We start from the raw sequence: 18,167 nt of genomic DNA on the forward strand, positions 1-18,167 counted from the left end.
TGTTTCTTTTAGTATCTGAATACCCATTATTCTGAGGAGGGCTGCAACACGATAGACATTACTATGTGCAGCTGGCTACACCACATATTGAGGACCTTGACACCAGGGCGCAGGAGAGGTTTTTGCTTTTCTTTCTTGGAAAATAATGGTGGCCACACAAAATATTAACACTTTGGGCCCAATTTGGACATTTTCACTTCGGGGTGTACTCGCTTTTGTTGTCAGCGGTTTAGACATTAATGGCTGTGTGTTGTGTTATTTTGAAGGGGCAGCAAATTTACACTGTTATACAAGCTGTACACTCACTACTTTACATTGCAGCAAAGTATTATTTCTTCAGTGTTGTCACATAAAAAGATAATAAAATATTTTCAAAAATGTGAGGGGCATACTTCTGTGAGATACTGTACATGATTCTGCGCAGCCGACCCACACTGTAGCAGTAAAGTTACAGTGTGCGGTTGGCAAATGGTTACATTACACTGTTAGCATCTGGGCTTTCCTAATATGAATATTTTCGAGATAATGCCAACTAAAGGGCTCCACTGTCATACCAAGAATGATGCTTGCATGCTAAGGAAATGAGCAAGACAATAAAATGAGGAAATGTAAAAAGAATTTCAAAATGATCACGCTTTAGTAGAATGTATGAGGATAAGGACCAAAAGTGCAACTTTCGTTCTACAGTAAACTAGTGCAGAGTGGCTGTAAACTTTTACCCTCTGTTTATACCAGATATTATGCAACCAACAAGGTTTTGGTTTTTAAAAACTGCTATTTACATTTGGACTTCTGTACAGTTCTTTGAAAAAGTATTCACACCCCTTAAAATGTTCCACATTTTGTTATGTTACAACAAAAAAATGTAAATGTATTTTATTGGGATTTTATGTGACCAAAACAAAGTGGCACATAATTGTGAAGTAGTAGGAAAATGATAAATGGTTTTCAAAACATTTTAAAAATATTTGAAAAGTGTGGCGTGCATTTGTATTAAGCTCCCTTTGCTTTGAGATCCCCAACTAAGATTAAGTGGAACCAATTGCCTTTACAAGTCACCTAACTAGCCAATAGAGTCTACCTATTATAAACAGCTGTTCTGTGAAGCTCTCAGAGGTTTGTTAGAGAACTTTAGTTTAGTGAACAAACAGCATCATGAAGGCTAAGGAACAAACCAGACAGGTCCGAGATAAAGTCGTGGAGAAGTTTAAAGCAGGGTTAAGTTTTAAAAAAAATATTCCAACCTTTGAACATCTGAAAGAGTAATGTTCAATCCATCATACAAAAATAGAAAGAGTATGGCACAAGTGCAAACCTACCAAGACATGGCCGTCCACCTAAACTGACAGGCCGGGCAAGGAGAGCATTAATCAGAGAAGCAGCCAAGAGGCCCATGGTAACTCTAGAGGAGCTGCAGAGATCCAACAGCTCGGGTGGGAGAATCTGTCCACAGGACAACTGTCAGTCGTGCATTCCACAAATCTGGCCTTTATGGAACAGTGGCAAGAGGATAGCCATAAGAAGTCTTGTTTGCAGCTTGTGAGAAGCCATGTGGGGGACACAACAAACATGTGGAAGAAGGTGCTCTGGTCAGATGAGACCAAAATTGAACTTTTTGGTCTCAAAGCAAAACGCTATGTGTGGTAGAAGACTAACACTGCACATCACCCTGAACACACCATCCCCACCGTGAAATATGGTGGTGGTGGCAGCAGCATCATCATGTTGTGGGGATGTTTTCTTCAGCAGGGTCAGGGAAACTGATCAGAGTTGATGGGAAGATGAATGGAGTTAAATACAGGGCAATCTTAGAAGAAAGCCTGTTAGAATCTGCAAAAGACTTGAGAATGGGGTGGAGGTTCACTTTCCAGCAAGATAATGGCCCTAAACATACAACCAGAGCTACAATGGAATGGTTTAGATGAAAGCATATTCATGCGTTAGAGTGGCCCAGTCAAAGTCCACACCTAAATTCAATTGAGAATCTGTGGCAAGACAAGAAAATTACTGTTTAGATCCGCTCTCCATCCAATCTGACAGAGCTTGAGCTATTTTGCAAAGAAAAATGGGCAAAATGTTACCCTAGATTTGCAGCAAAAGGTAATTCTGTATTGACTCAGGGGAGCTAAATACAAATGCATGCCACACTTTTCAGATACTTGTAAAAAAAAAAAAAAAAAACATTTATCATTTTCCTTCCATTTTACAATTATGTGCCAATTTGTGTTGGTCCATCACAAAAAATTCCAATAAAAAACATTTACGTTTTTGGTTGTAACATGACAAAATGCAGAAAATGTCAAGGGGTATTAATACTTTTTCAAGGCCATGTACACTTTCAACCACACAGGGCTTTATTTAATGTGCTATAAAAAAAAAAATCACCATCAATGTGTCAAAACAAACAGTACTCCACCTCATGGCTCTTCTCTGCAGTGTCTGCTTAGGCCTCCTGCCTTGGTCCTCCAGACCGTGAAACACACAGTCCCCGTTTACTAAACGCTGAACCTTCCTCAACTCTTACTGTATCTCCTGCAGCTCTCTGCTGCTACAATCTCACAGGCTCAGCCTTTCACTGCCCCAGCATGGACAGTAGGGAGCAACATGCTCCCAACAGCTCCCTTGCACAGACTGACGCCCTCGGGAGGGTGGGCCCACTAACCTAGACTCCCAGCTCTAACATAAGCCCAGCACACACCTGGCTTATTTGTGTGCCTGTTTTATGCAAAACCTGGCCCAAACTGCCGAAACAAACAGTGGCACGGGCTTGCCTCTCTACAATGCCTGGAAGATATATGGCAAGGTGGCATGCACTTTTTGAGCTGGCTAAAAATGTGTGTGCATCATGGATTTGATTTACTATCGGCAAATAGGCTGTTCAGTCTGCAAGAGACTTTTCACCAGCTCTGTGTATGCGATAACAATTCACTTTGCAAAGAATACCCAATTGCGTGCAAGAAACCATATTATTGCTTGCACATGATTGAGTGATGGAAGTCAGAGTTTTACTTGTTCACTAAGCCAAGTGGAAAATTCCCTTTAGTAAATAAACCCCATGGCTCCACACAAGTATCTTTAAACACACTATCAGGTTTTACTGCTAGCAAGGGCTCCATTAAAAGATTTATTCCCACTTACTGTCCCAGTGACATCTAGAATCCCAGTTTTTTTTTGCTGCCCGTGTCCCTGTTGCAAGCGTTTCCTCACTTCCTGTCTGCTGAAATGGCGGTCACCATGACAGCAAGTGAAAGGAATCTCTCATGGAGCCTCAGACAGCAGTAAAACTGACAGGGGTTCTAAACCTTACCCATTGTATCCCAAACTATATATAAGAGTTTTGGCTGGACATACATTTTAAAATACCCTAGCCATGACTTGCACATGGTTGATGACACTTGGAGGACTGTAATGTTTGTGTTGCATTTGCACAATTTTAGGTAAAATTGATGGAAATGGGCTCCGACAAGCTGTCCAAATATTTTTATTAGAGAAAAGAGTTAAAAAAAATAAAAATAAGATAGGACGCCTATATTTGTTTGTAAATTTATTAGAATCATATGGGTCTTAATTGATTATGTGAATCTTTTCTTGACAGAGGTGAATGATAGCAAAATATGAACAATCCAAACATTGGTATTTCCAAACCATCACAGAGGCAAGCAAATGAACATGGGCTGAGGATTAGGAGTCACAAAATAGCAGCAATTTTAGCCTGCTTGGCTTACTTTTATGACGGACACTGCCTAAGTGTACTGTTAGGCAGAGGTGCATCTAACTGGAAGGTGGTCATTGTCAGTCTGGATAACTGGTTTGTACACTAGCACAACTTGTTCTTGGTAAGGACACATCTTACTTGCAGCAATAGCATCTGCAGATCAAAGTCTCTTAATGCAAGCCTAAAGCACACAATTAATGTGTACAGTTCCGGACATGGCAATCCACAGATGTTCCTCCGCCAATGCTCTTCACTGTGCTCCAGTACACTTCAGAACAAAAAGGCTCCATATGCCGAGCCCACATATACACTGTATGAACTTTGCAAACAAAAAATTTTGGACTTGTGCTGGTTCTGTTTTGCACTACCCATGATGAATAAACCCCATTAGAATTCCTTCACATCTTTTAACCAAAATGATAGCAAGAATAATAATAATTATAAATAGCCTTGAGGCTTCCAGTGGGGCCAAAATAACTTAGCTTCAGTCTAATGAAAATTCCGAATGTCGTTTACATGAGACACTGTTAAATCAATGAACGCAACCAACCAGCCAACTAATTCACTTTCTTCTTTTCATATTAGCAAATCTAATATGCTGACCAGGATTAGGTACCCTGAAAAATGCTGTGCCCCAGTAACCAACATAACAGGCAGCTTTGTTTCTAAGAGCCTTGTCATGACATATTATTTATGCCATTTAAAGAACAACTCAAGTCGTATTATTTTGTGAAGGAAAAAAAAAAAAAAAAAAAAAAAAAAAACACGGTTTCATGCATGTATTCCTTCATACAATCATATTAAACATATTAAACTCAATTATGTGGAGTCTGATGCATATAGAAGCCCACAGTTGAAATACGGCTTCTAGTGAGAGTACTTGCCCTGTAGGCTGGCAAGAGGCCACATAGCAAAGTCTGGCAGGTGACTCAAAAACATTTGTATTATTTTATAAACGTTTGGCAAGTGAGAACGTTATGTATATGTGCTTCCGCTGTCTATTTACCTGTTTGGTTACATATGGTCTCTACGACATCCTTTTCTGTCCTGATGATGCAGCGGGAGCGCTAACATAATGCATTCAAATTCCCCAAAATATTACTTTTACTGAAAAAGCATGATACCTTCTTTAATGCTACATTAAAAAACAATTTTTTAAGCCTCGCCATTCAAACTATTTAAAGTAAAACATTGTTCAATACTTGCATGGCATCAGCAGCCTTAACATATTATACTTCAAAAGAGGCTCAAAACCAGACTCAAATGTTAAAACCACCATAGCTGATGTCAGCAGGTTTTATAATGCATTTAATTATGGCAGGCAGCCTTCTGAATGTCAATATGCCATTTTCACACTCTGACAAAGCTGCCACTCTTGGGCAGTTTGGTTTCTGAGTACAGAGTGCAGAGCAATCCACGAGTGTCTGCACATGGATATTTAGTTACATATTTCCTGCATCATGTGCTTGACTTGCTGCATCAGCAATTGGCGATTTTATTTATCCATTACGTTTTGTGTTATCAGCAGAAAAAGCAGTTACATTTAAAGTGTGACTGTTGAAAATGTATTCTTAGAGATTACACTATAATTTCATAGGACTGGTCAATAAAGTGTACTGACCTAGCACTTTTTTCACCCTCACATTTCTTGCAATTGCTGGCTGCTTCATGTCCCTTTTGTTTACCAGTCTGACAAGCATTCCACAGAAAAGAACAGGTGGTCTATCTGTGAGCCAGAAAGTTAAGAGTAATATTAGAGAATTAAAGAGAGCTAGAGAGGGGTAAACAAATGTAGAGCAAGAATTAAGAAGCCAGACAGATATGTGGTGGATGGAGATCCTAGAATGCAGGAAAGCAAGAAAAAGGAAAGGGAATTGTTAAGTGTACAGATGTTTTGGCATATGTGAGACTGATTCACTGAAGTGTGTACGTCTGACATTTACAACACGGCAGTGTGCCCGGCCTTAAAAAATAGTTACTAAGACTTCTAAGAGCAAGCAAATGAAAAAGCATGGCCATTTTTTTTCTAAATGTTATCATTAAATTGTAATGGACAATCACACACCAGTGCATCAAGCCCAACAATTAGTAGCAAAGTCTATAGCAATGTGAGCAAGGTAATAATTATCTTTGATGTGGCTGACAGTGTAGCCTTGTAAGTATACGGTGGGTGTGGTTACAGATAATAAGCAGCCTGTCCCCATTTCAAACATTTGCTTGAAACTCCAGATGAAAGAAGGAAGGCTTATATGTTAAAGTATGCCAGCTTGTAAAAGAACCAGCCCTGCTACTCTACTCACTGAAGAGTACCCAAATATTCTACCATTACTATACAGTATTATATGGGCTATATAAACAATAAAAGATTTTGGTTGCTTTTACTGGTTTAGAACATTATGATCACATACTTGTTCCAACATACATATACAAGCAACATGAAAAAGATGCAAAAATGGCATGTGATGGCAGGCCACATTACTGTAGGCTTTGCTGTAGTCTTGAAATATAGTTCAGTGCATCTGTCTGGTATGCCTAAACGCACTTCCACTTGGTCTATAGTGATCAGCGAGCGTGGCAGCAGATCAACAAGGCAAGAGGTAAATGGGGGGGGGGGGGGGGTCGCAGTGCTCGGCATGCAGTTAGTGAGGACATTTATTATACGGACAGTGGTCTGGGAAAGGAATGCTTCACAGAGGGGAAAATATGGCAACACATTGGAATTGGGAACTCGATATACTGGCGTTGGTGCATCTTGGAATTGCGTGGATGCCTTATTTATACACATCATAACGTTTCTTGTTGTAGCTTAATTATTCTCAAGCTAATAAGCAGAAAGGTGAAAATATTTAGAGAATAAATAAATTCACCTGACCAACAGCTGGGGCTGTACCAAAACTAAAATGTGTGCGCAAGAATACTATGCCCTAGTTATGTATGGCTAAATACATAAGTGTATCCTTTCTGTACAGTCAACCTTATGTATCCGTTTTACATAAAACCCAAGGACAGAACGTTTAAGCATTGTTTGGCCAAGTGTATATTGACACATTCATTTATCAGAACCTCTGCAACATTAAAAGTACAAGAAACATGTTTTCAATATTGTAATACCTATATAGCAACAAAGACGGAGCCTCTTTTCAAGAAATAAAATGGAAGGCAAGTGTAAACAGTCCTAGTTCACAAAAGCTCAAAAAAATTCAACTAAAATGGACCTGTGGCTCAGTACTGCACAAAGTGCAGTGCAAGGATGTTCTAACAAAATATAATGCACTCTAAGTTTGAAAAGTATTTGCCACTTAATCCCAGATGTCTTGTACCTTAAGAAAATATACTGAAGCATATACAATTTAACTTAGCTGAGCAAGCTAAACATAAATAAAAATCCCCTAAAGATAATGTTCTGACAACTGCACAAGGGAAACAGTTATCAGGGAAGCAGTTGTTTCAAGAGACAATTGATATGGAAAGAAAATACATCTAACTTAAGGTAAAGAACACCTTTTCAGAAAAATGTTGAGATAATTTCTTCACAATTGGAACCTTTCGGGAGAGGACAGAATACCTGTCTTTGACAGGTATCCTGTTCCATGTCCAGGAGTCCGGGCCGTGGCCCATGACATCACCGCGGGGCTCTTTCCTCCTCCTCTTCTTGTCACTGGGCCATTAGGAGAGAGAAGCAGGGCCTAGCGCATGCGCAGTAGGTTTCCCGGCATGAAACTGTAAGGCTACACTGCCAAGTACCCGTACCCGCAATGGCGGCGCCAGCACCCAACAGCTGATTAAATCATCAGCTGCGGTGCTGAGATTGCGGGATTCCAGGACGGGTAAGTGTCCTATTGTTAAAAGCCAGCAGCTGTAGTATGGGTAGCTGCTGGCTTTTAATTTTTCATTTTTTGGGGCGGAACACCGTTTTAACAATAACTGGAGCTCTTCCACTTTCTGTAACAGTGCTCTGTGCTGTAATGCTGGATATATGAATATTTACCACAATACAGTAGCATCAAAAAAAAAAAAAAAAAACACACACAACATATAGATGGTAGGTATTTCCTGACCTCACTAAAACAGGATAACACAAGGTTGTCAATATTACGATTCCAAATCTGAAGACGTGGATTACTGTATCATTACCCGAGTAGAGATACAGGTTAGTTTAAAAAAAGTATGCTTGTCTAATCAGAAAAAAAAGCTGCGTCCAATCCTTTGGTACTGGAGGATGCAATGTCTTTAGTGCAGTCTTAATCTACGTTAACTTATTTCTCAAGATGCTGGTAAATGAGGGGTGCACAGAAACACATGTATATGAAAAGGACCAAGACATGCAGAGGAAAAGGAGAAAACATAAGCATCATGCTATCCTTCATTTGGATAGCATGCCTATTTATGTTTAAGCATTTTTATTAAGGTAAGGCAAAAGTGTGCATTATAAATTAGGTACAGAGAGCATGCCACCTCTGCATCAAAGAAACCTCAAGTGGGAGATGTTGTGCTATTCAGATGCAAGCATACCAACCAACATTGCCTAATCTCAAAAAACTGATAGCACACATTTTTACCTTCTATGACAAGTATATTTGGCACCACAAACATATAATTAAGCATAAGACCAAAGAATGCGAAAGCCCAAGCAAATGTTATACTGCACATTGATTACATTAATAATGTTAATAATGTAGATGAGAGAATACAGTAGAAAATATATTAACAAGCAAATAGAATACAAGCACATGACAAGTGAGTGAGATAAACCACAAATGCATTTTTTTCCCCTGTAGCGTAATATGCAGAAACCTTAGCGAGGGACAGTTAAAGGACACTGGCTAATGCTTGTATTTTCACTAGTCTCAAGATAAAAATGCATGAATATAGAGGCTGATGCTAACTGGCATATTACCCTAACCACCTAAAATTGTTCTTAAAGTGATTAAATGCAGAAACTTAGATAAAATGAATCAAATCAATGTAAAGTTAGGATGATTCATAAAAAAAAAAAAAAATGTAATAAAAAAAAAAAAAAGACAAATTATATGGCCCTGTAATCATTAACCTAAAACTATATATTTTAAATGCAAGCAGTGCAAATACTTGAATTTTGCCAAAGTACCTGATATCAGTCTCATACATTCCCTGTATAGCAGGGCTGGCAAGTGAGAGGAAGAAACCACAGTAAGATGGATCCAATCAGTTCATGTGCTGACAAAAGTATGCGCATAAGAGGAGAAAGTAGGGTAACAGATACGAGTTCACCGCTGCATGCTTCTCCTTTCACTGGCCAGCCACAGGATGACCTGGACTCACAGAAAGAGGGCTGAATGATGTTGACCATCAAACCGAAAACATCTAGGGTCAGAAATAAAAACTGTGTTGGAAATCTCTGGATTGACGGTAAATATTGCAGTAAAGCTGGTTTTGCCATTTTATCTTTAACAAGCTATTAATTGTTATCTGGTTGTGTGTGGCTGGAATTGTGATTTAACTACACCAGTACATTTTCTTCTTTACTGTCACAGGAAGTTATTAAAATTAATAACAAATAAAAACATTAGTTTGTACACACATTGACCTGGGACCTATAAATATATTTTACATTAAACCCTTTCACAGCCGATACAAGCAGCCTGTGGATACCAGCAGCAAGAATCAGCAGATTCTTGTCACAGGAATAACCAGGACATACAAATAGCAGCACCTGCTCAGCCTATTTAAACTAATGACAGGCTGACAGCGGCCACTGCTGCTCGCATGTAGCCACACACAGAGCAGTCACCTGCTGTTAGGGACAGATGTTCAAACCTGGATGCAGCTGACTGTGCATGGGCTTGGACAACCATAACCACAGCTATCCACTCTGTGTGCAGCTACATACAGATAGCAGCAGCCACCGTCGGCCTTAGCAGCTGCTGCTGTTCGCATGCCCTGGTTTTTCGAGCCGCAAGAATCTGCAAGTTGCACGTAACCAGCCATATATATGTGGCCTTAAAGCAGTATTAAACCCAAAAGCACACATTGATTATATTGCAGTTTACCAAGTCTTAGATGTGATGGCTGTATTAATTTTCTTTTTTGGCTTTTTTCTTCTATTTTCCTCTTTATGATCCAGCCAGTCAGTCTGTTTTTCAACAGAAAATCTCTCTTGCAGTTACAGGGACGAGACAGACCAGACAGCGGGGGTGGTTAAAATGATCAGGTTTTATGTATGTAAAACCTTTATACCAACAAAAAAAACTGCTCTAACTGATTTTAAAATATCAGCTGGAGTTCAGCTTAAATTTGTTACAGTATTTAAATCTACTAGTACTTTAACAATTCCCCTCCCCCCAAACTGACAAGGCTGCTGTCCAAATTCCCCCCCATGCTCATTCCTCCGGAGTGGTGTCAGGTGTGTTACTGGCCAGATCATCAGGCGAAAATGGGGGGGGGGGGGGGGGTCGGGGGGCATTTGGACAGCAGCAGCATTGTCAGTCAATAGGCAAAAAAAGTAAAAACACACACTTTTTGACTTTTCTGTTGATAAGGCTCACTCTGGTATGACATACGCTCCGACGTTGGGAGTATATGTGGCACATGTGCCATATGACCTGAGTAAATCAATAATTCCTTATGAGAGCCGTCCTAACTGCTGCGACACAAGTTGATCCGACTTTGAAAAAGGTTCCTGCAGTACTTTGGTCTGACTTTGGGTCTTACTCGGCCCATTGGATATCATTGAAGTTGGATCAAAGTCAGACCATCTTAACCCATCCAACTTTCGCATGTGACCTGTGCTTTGATGATCTTGAAGGGGAACCCCACATCAAAAATTTAAAAAATAAAAATAAATGGTCCCCCAAAATCCATACCAGACCCTTATCAGAGCACAAACAGAAGGAGAGCAGCGCCACCTAAGTGCAGCATTATTGCAGACACTCAGGACAGCCCCCACACATCGGTGTACGTCACAACCGGAAGTGACGTACACCGCTGTCTGATGCCGCGTACACACGATCAAAAGAAAAGTCCGGCAAACTCAAGTCCGCCAAACAATCCCCCCGTGTGTAGCCTCCGGCATACTTTTTTGACCCGAAAGTACGGCGGACTTAGAATGCCGTGTTGCACATCAATCTGCCCGCCGTACTCGCATTTCGGCGGACAATCCGGCCGTGTGTATGCCAGTCCGCCGTACTTTTGAAATGAGCAGACTTTTCCCGCCCGGAGAAAAGTCCGCTCATTTCGAGCGGGTCTCCAGGTAGGCGGGGCCCGCGAGGGAGACGTCGCAAAAAAATATCGGAGTGGGGGTCCCCCAAAGTCCACAACAGACCCTTGTCCGAGCACGCTACCCGGCCGGCCAGGAAAGGGGGGGCGAGCGAGCGCCCCCCCCCCCCGAGCCGTACCAGGCCGCGTGCCCTCAACATGGGGGGGTGCCTTGGGGAAGGGGGGCCATGCGGCCCCCCACCCCAAAGCACCTTGTCCCCATGTTGATGAGGATAAATAAAAGTACAAAAAAAAAAACGAGATAAAATACTTTATTGCACAGCTCCGGGGGTCTTCCGTCTTCGGGGGTCTTCTCGCCGGACTCCTCCGCTATCTTCTTGTAGCTCTTTTGCTAGCGGAGGAGTCCGGCTTTCTTCCTCGCCGCCGGCCTCTTCTCCCGACTTTGGGGGTCTTGTCCCCCTCTTCGGTTCTTCTGCCGGGCCACCGCGCCTTCTTATAGCTCTTTTACAGGCGGTGGCCCGGTCTTCTGTCGCCGCCGCCTTCCGTTCTTCTTCTTCTCCTTCTCCTGGAGAAGTTGACTCGACGCTCTCTCCGGCCACAATGCCAGGGACGCACTGCGCGGCCACTTATATAGGGACAAGGGGCGGTGTCACATGGCTTTATTTCACATGGGTTGGTGTCGCATGGTGACCCCGCCCCCTTACGATGTCACAGTCCCATGTGACATCAACCCATGTGACATAAAGCCATGTGACACCGCCCCTTGTCCCTATATAAGTGGCAGCGCAGGGCGTCCCTGGCATTGCGGCCGGAGAGATCGTCGAGGCAACATCTCCTGGAGAAGAAGAAGAAGAACGGAAGGCGGCAGCGGCGACAGAAGATCGGGCCACCGCCTGTAAAAGAGCTATAAGAAGGCGCGGTGGCCCGGCAGAAGAACCGAAGAGGGGGACAAGACCCCCGAAGTCGGGAGAAGAGGCCGGCGGCGAGGAAGAAAGCCGGACTCCTCCGCTAGCAAAAGAGCTACAAGAAGATAGCGGAGGAGTCCGGCGAGAAGACCCCCGAAGACGGAAGACCCCCGGAGCTGTGCAATAAAGTATTTTATCTCGTGTGTTGTGTTTTTTTTTTGTACTTTTATTTTACAGGTGAATGGGTACATTGTACCCCATACTCATTCACATAGGGTGGGGGGCCGGTATCCGGGGGCCCCCTTATTAAAAGGGGCTCCCGGATTCCGATAAGCCCCTCGCCCGCAGACCCCGACAACCAACGGCCAGGGTTGTCAGGAAGAGGCCCTTGTCCTCATCAACATGGGGACAAGGCGCTTTGGGGTGGGGGGCCGCGTGGCCCCCCCTTCCCCAAGGCACCCCCCATGTTGAGGGCACGCGGCCTGGTATGGCTCAGGAGGGGGGGCGCTCGCTCGCCCCCCTTTCCTGGCCGGCCGGGTAGCGTGTTCGGACAAGGGTCTGTTGTGGACTTGGGGGGGACCCCCACGCCGATTTTTTTCCGGCGTTGGGGGTTCCCCTTTAAGTCCATACCAGGCGGCGGGGCCAGCGATGTCTCCTTCACGGGCCCCGCCTACCTGGAGACGCACTCGAAATGAGAGGACTTTCCTCCGCGTGTGTGGGCGAGTCCGTTCATTTCGAAAGTACGGCGGACTTAGTACGCCGTATTAGTCCGCTGAAAAAGTGCCGTGTGTGGGCAAGTAGCCCGTTTGAAAATTCCGACGGACAGTCTGGCGGACGTCCGTCAGACTAAGTACGTCGGACAGACGGCTACGTGTGTACGCGGCTTGAGCCATCCTGAGTGTCTGAAAGCACTGGAAACCACTGGCGTCCCTGGATCCATCAGCTGCCTCTTCACCAGTGAGAAGATCATATTTCCCACGAGAGGATGAACCACATGCATAATAACCACACACATAATCCCACATGCACTGACATCTCATACATCTTGTGAGTTACCAATTGCCTTTTATGGAATAAAATGTCTTCATGCTGCACTTAGATGGCGCTGCTCTCTTTCTGTCCTTGCCTTCCACAGAGTTACTTCTAGCCTGTCATGAGCTGGCAGCGATCCACAGTCAGCTTATCTAAGAACCATCTAAGAACTGTCCTTGTGCCACAAATGTAACTCTCCACTCGATGTGAAAGAGTTCTAAATTACCCACTCTCCCTTTATTCAGCTCATCGAGCGCACAGGATCGAATGTACTTTTTTTTGTCTTATCCAAGCATGCAGCCCTGCAGGTCACGGTGTCACTGCCTGGGGAATGATGGGGCTGTGACTTCACAAAAGTGTAGTGTCTCCGTATAACATTACTGGATGGCCCTGTGTCTATAAAAGGACTGGCAGAGAGCGGAGCTCTCATAACTATGGGAGCTAGCATCGGGAGAAGACCTCAGCGGAGGAGGGAGAAGAACCGAAGAGGGGAGAAGACTTCAGCGGAGGAGGGAGAAGAACCGAAGAGGGGAGAAGACTTCAGCGGAGGAGGGAGAAGAACCGAAGAGGGGAGAAGACTTCAGCGGAGGAGGGAGAAGAACCGAAGAGGGGAGAAGACTTCAGCGCAGGAGGGAGAAGAACCGGCGAGGGGAGAAGACTTCAGCGGAGGAGGGAGAAGAACCGGCGAGGGGAGAAGACTTCAGCAGAGGAGGGAGAAGAACCGACGAGGGGAGAAGACTGCAGTGGAGGAGGGAGAAGAACCGGCGAGGGGAGAAGACATCACCCGAGGACAAGGCGCTTTGGGGTGGGGGGGGCTGCTCCCCCTCCCTTTCCTGACCCCCTGGGCTGTGTGCTCGGAAAAGGGTCTGGTATGGATTTTGGGGGGACCCCATGAAGTTTTTTTTATATTTTGGTGTGGGGGGATTCCCATTTAAAGCCTTACCAGACCAAAGGGTCTTGCATGGTCTTGAGGGGGACCCTATGCAATTGTTTCAATTTTGGCGTGGGGTTTCCCCTTAAGATTTATACCAGACTTAAAGTGGTTGTAAACCCTTACAAACCACTTTGACCTACAGGTAAGCCTAGATTAAGGCTTACCTGTAGGTCCAAGAAATATCTCCTAAACCTACACGGTTTAGAAGATATTTTCCAAAACACAGGCACCGCTGTCTACGGCTAAACATTTTAGTATTTACAATGATACTAAAAGTATGATTTTGGTACAAAGTATTTTTTTTAATTGAAACTAAGGGATAGAATATATATATTTAGAGATGTCTCAGTAGACTTCACATACACTACCAATAACGTAAATCATTTGTGGAATTTCAGTATTCATTTGTTGCCTTTGGCAGGGGCAGTGTAACATGCCCTACCATTCTATCCTGGAAAAAAAAAAACCTTACAAGCATGTTTATTGTATAAAGTGTATGGACATTTCTGTGCTTGCCACCAACAGTGTACACAATGTTGCAGAGACTGAACTATTTGTCATGTATCAAGTTTACCAGACTCAACAGAAGATAAAAGTGTCACTAAACCCAGGACCCTGCATTCACTATACCTGGTTTCCCACAGTACACAACATGGAAATTCATTCTTTTTAGTAACTACAAATGGCTAAATACCTTTTCTCACCAGCAGTATATAGCAGTCTTGTGACTACTATCAGTGTCTGGTTAAAGCTTGTAGGAGTTTTCACACTGCACTGGCTGTCCTATAAGGATCCAGGAATCCTGACCCTCTGTCTGGACAGTGCGGATTACCCTGTCCAGAATCACATGCACACTCCCAAGAAAAAAGAAAAACTACCTAGCAATACACACCAAACTGAGAATGTGCAGTCTGACTCCAGTAACTGTCTTATCTGGACCTGTTTTGCAGTACGTGGAAGAGGAGGAGGATCTGTGCATATAAGATAAAACAGCCCTTTTAGAAAATGCAGAGGATTAATCCCTTAGGCTTCACAGAGTATAATAAGCATGCTTTACTGCATATACACACTTATTTTACTGTTGTAGGTTTAGTAACACTAAGTTCCTTCTCTGCAACATGGTATCAGTCCTGCATAGAAGTAGGCGATTTATGTAGCGCCTGATTTATGGTGCGCCTGAGGCAGCGTAAGAAGACTTTGCATCTGTAAGATCCATGTTAAAAATGTGTGTTGGGTTGGTCCTATTGCCCACTACTGCCAAAAACATGTTATGGTTTATAACTGATCCCAGAAGGGGAAATAAAATAAAAAAAACACATTTTAAAAGGTTTTAAAAGCTCACATTTTTTACCTTCATGCAGTGAAGCACCTACTACTGTCAATCACAGCCAGCGAGCCAATGAGGAAATAGTGGGGGCAAGGCCGATCCATGGTCCGTGTGAATGGGCACACAGAGCAGGGACTGGAGAACGAGTCTTCTCAGGCGCCCCCCATAGCAAGCTGCTGGCTATGAGGGCAGGAAGGAGGGACCAGGAGCACTGGCTGAGGAACCTAGAAGAGAAGGATCAGGGTGGCTCTGTACAAAACCTTTGCACAGAGCAAATAAGTATGAGAAATTTGTTATCCAAGGCCCCTTTCACACTGGGGTGGTGGGTGCCTCGGCAGTAAAGTGCCGCTATTTTTAGCAGCACTTTACTGTAAATTTTGTATCGCTATTCTGCCGCTAGCGGGGCACTTTTACACCCCTAGCAGCCGAGAAGGGGTTAAAAGCACCTGCAAAACGCTGCAGCTTTGCCAGCAGTATTGCCGCGCTGCCGATTGATTTCAGTGGGGAGGAGTGGTATTACACACACCGCTCCAAAGATGCTGATAGCAGGACCTTTTTTTAGCTTCCTGCCAGCGCACCGCTCCAGTGTGAAAGCCCTCGGGCTTTCACATTGGAGAGACAGGAGCGGCTCTTTCAGGGCGCTTTGCAGTCGCTATTTTTAGCGCTGTAGCACCTGCAAAGCGCCCCAGTGTGAAAGTGGTTTCAAATTCAGTGTTTTTGAAAATAAATTGGTTTCACACTTATCGTCAAAGGCAGATTTTTCTTTAAAACGAATAGCGCAGCGAAATTGATGGTAAAGCGTCACTAAAAATAGCGGCGCTTTAACGCCGACGCACCAACCACCCCAGAATGAAGGGGGTCTAAGGGAGAGAGGGCAGGCTCGGGGGCTAAAGAGGTTTTGTATTTGTTGTAGTTATCCATATTGAAACATGAATAATATTGAGAATTGCAAATACATCTTCCATAAGGATTTTTATTTGTGTGCTTCAGATCACAAATATGATACTACACACATAAAACATTAAATGACTCTGCAGGAAAAAAATTACATTCTAGCAAACTATTTTAAATAAGTCTCCTTTAATTCTGTAAAGAAAAATAAAATCTGCCAATATATTTTTCACTTAATTTTATGGAGAAGAATCAGCACTGCAGATTATACTACGCCGTTAATGAGGCAGAAAGACTCCTGGCAGTTTCCAGTATGCGGATTATGTTACTGTGTGAAAGACGCACTAACAACATTGATATCGAATTATACTATGGTGCATAATGAAATATTACTTCTAGATATTTTAGTGCAGTGAAAATTTCTTCGCAATATCCAACCTGCCAATATACACAGCGAACAAAATTGGTCAAGGACCTACACTAATCAGCTAATTTGCAAATAGCATATCTCATGCTTGTTGGATGCATATTATAGCAGTATTAAACCCAAAAGCAAACATACTGCAGCTTACTAATTAGATGAGGTTGCTGCAATAGTTTTCATTTTCTAAGCTTTCTTTCTTTTAATTTTCAGCTGGTGAACTTGCCAGCATGGCTAGGTTCAAATTACCGCAGGCAAATGTTTTGCTCTTTAGCACACAAGTGTGGGTGCCATTCATTTTTAAAGGCTCCCCCGAAGCATCTGCGAACGTAATGGTGTTTTCTGCATGACAAACCATATGGTGCAGCGCTTTCAAGAGAAAAGGGGTCAGGGGACATCTTCTCCCATGTTTCTGTGGGTAGGGCAGCCCACTGAATTAAATGGGCTGTCCTACAGGCAGAGTGTAGCCACATGTGAGCTAAGCCTAAAGCGATTGTAAAAGAAAAAAAAAATTATGTTATACTTACCTGCTCTGTGCAAGGCTATTGCATAGAGCAGTCTCTTACCTCCTCTTCTGGGGTTCAAACACCCTACCAGACTGAGAATGTTGCTGTCCAAGTCTCCCAGTTGCTCATTCATCCAGAGAGTATAGGCACCCTAATATTGGAGGTGTGTTACTGATCAGATCAAGTGAAAACAGAGGGAGAAGCCTAAATAAAGAAAACCAATGTAACCACCCCATATAAAGGTTGTGGCGATTATTACATTTTTAGTTTTGGGTTGAATGTCGCTTTAAGTATCACTGTCTATGCAACCTAACATTATAAATTAATGTAGAATAACATTCCTGACCATGTACTCAAAAGCCATCTTTCAAAAGAAAAGTAAACGCACAAAGTCCATCAAACTAGGATTTTTATCCCTGATATCTCTGCCAAGTTTCAGCAGCTATTTGGAGTTGATAAAATCCTCATCTCTCAAAGCCGCTAACCAGGGTGTCCATGCAGGGATTATGCCTTTACAACTGGTTCATGGCAGATACAAATAGAAAAAAAAGGGCTAAGTTCCAATCTTGTACAGTTCTTGTTTATGCTAAATACATGTTCACTATGAGAACCATCCACCTCCCAGGCACAGGGCATCAACATGTGCACAGTACAACTAAACAGGTAACTTTTTTGTATCCAATTCAAGACCAGCCTAGCTGACCTAAATAAACAGAATTATTCAATAATCCAAACATTAAACAATAAAAAGACAGAATGCCCAAATCTGTGCTATAAAGGAGTTTATATTGAGGAGTGTGTGAAGAAAGCAACTGCCCTGGTTGCTGTGCAGAACACAAACGCATAGGTCTAGCCAGGAAAAAGTATTAGCATGCAGAGTAACATCTTAAAAGTATAAACATGCAAGAAAATTAAACAGGATTACAATATAAATAAAATAAATCTGAATAAAATATATTATGAGCTGATTCTAACAAGAACATGAAAGAACACTGGAGGATGTTGTAACTATCCATGATTGGTCAGAAATATGAAGCTGGGAACACAATTTTTCCCAACTGTACAACTGTATCTACTGCTCCAAAAAATATAGGTACCACCAATATAACTTAAATGAAAACGCACTGCACGCATTAGTAAAGCATTGTGAAAGGAAACTTATGCATGCCATTTGTTTTAATTCCTACTTTTTTTGTATATTCCCCTTTGTTTAAGATAAAAAGGTCTTCCCAGAAGCAAACC

The 18,167-nt window shown here is 42.8% G+C and overlaps 1 protein-coding gene across 31 annotated transcripts in view; it reads right to left on the minus strand.

Moving 5' to 3' along the window:
- Nucleotides 1–18,167, minus strand: part of ABI2 (abl interactor 2) — a 164,263-nt gene that overhangs the window by 21,558 nt on the left and 124,538 nt on the right. For 17 of the 31 annotated variants that reach the window (XM_077448547.1, XM_077448549.1, XM_077448546.1 and 14 more), the window contains one exon: nt 5,337–5,441. The exons of the other annotated variants lie outside the window; for them this stretch is intronic. In XM_077448547.1, coding sequence (XP_077304673.1) covers nt 5,337–5,441 — 105 coding nt within the window. The remainder of the gene's footprint in view (nt 1–5,336; nt 5,442–18,167) is intronic. 31 annotated transcript variants of the gene reach the window in all.

This window comes from Lithobates pipiens, unplaced genomic scaffold, assembly GCF_037356315.1.
Source record: "Lithobates pipiens isolate NorthernLeopardFrog02 unplaced genomic scaffold, aLitPip1_a1.2 Scaffold_22, whole genome shotgun sequence".
NCBI classification, from domain to species: domain Eukaryota; kingdom Metazoa; phylum Chordata; class Amphibia; order Anura; family Ranidae; genus Lithobates; species Lithobates pipiens.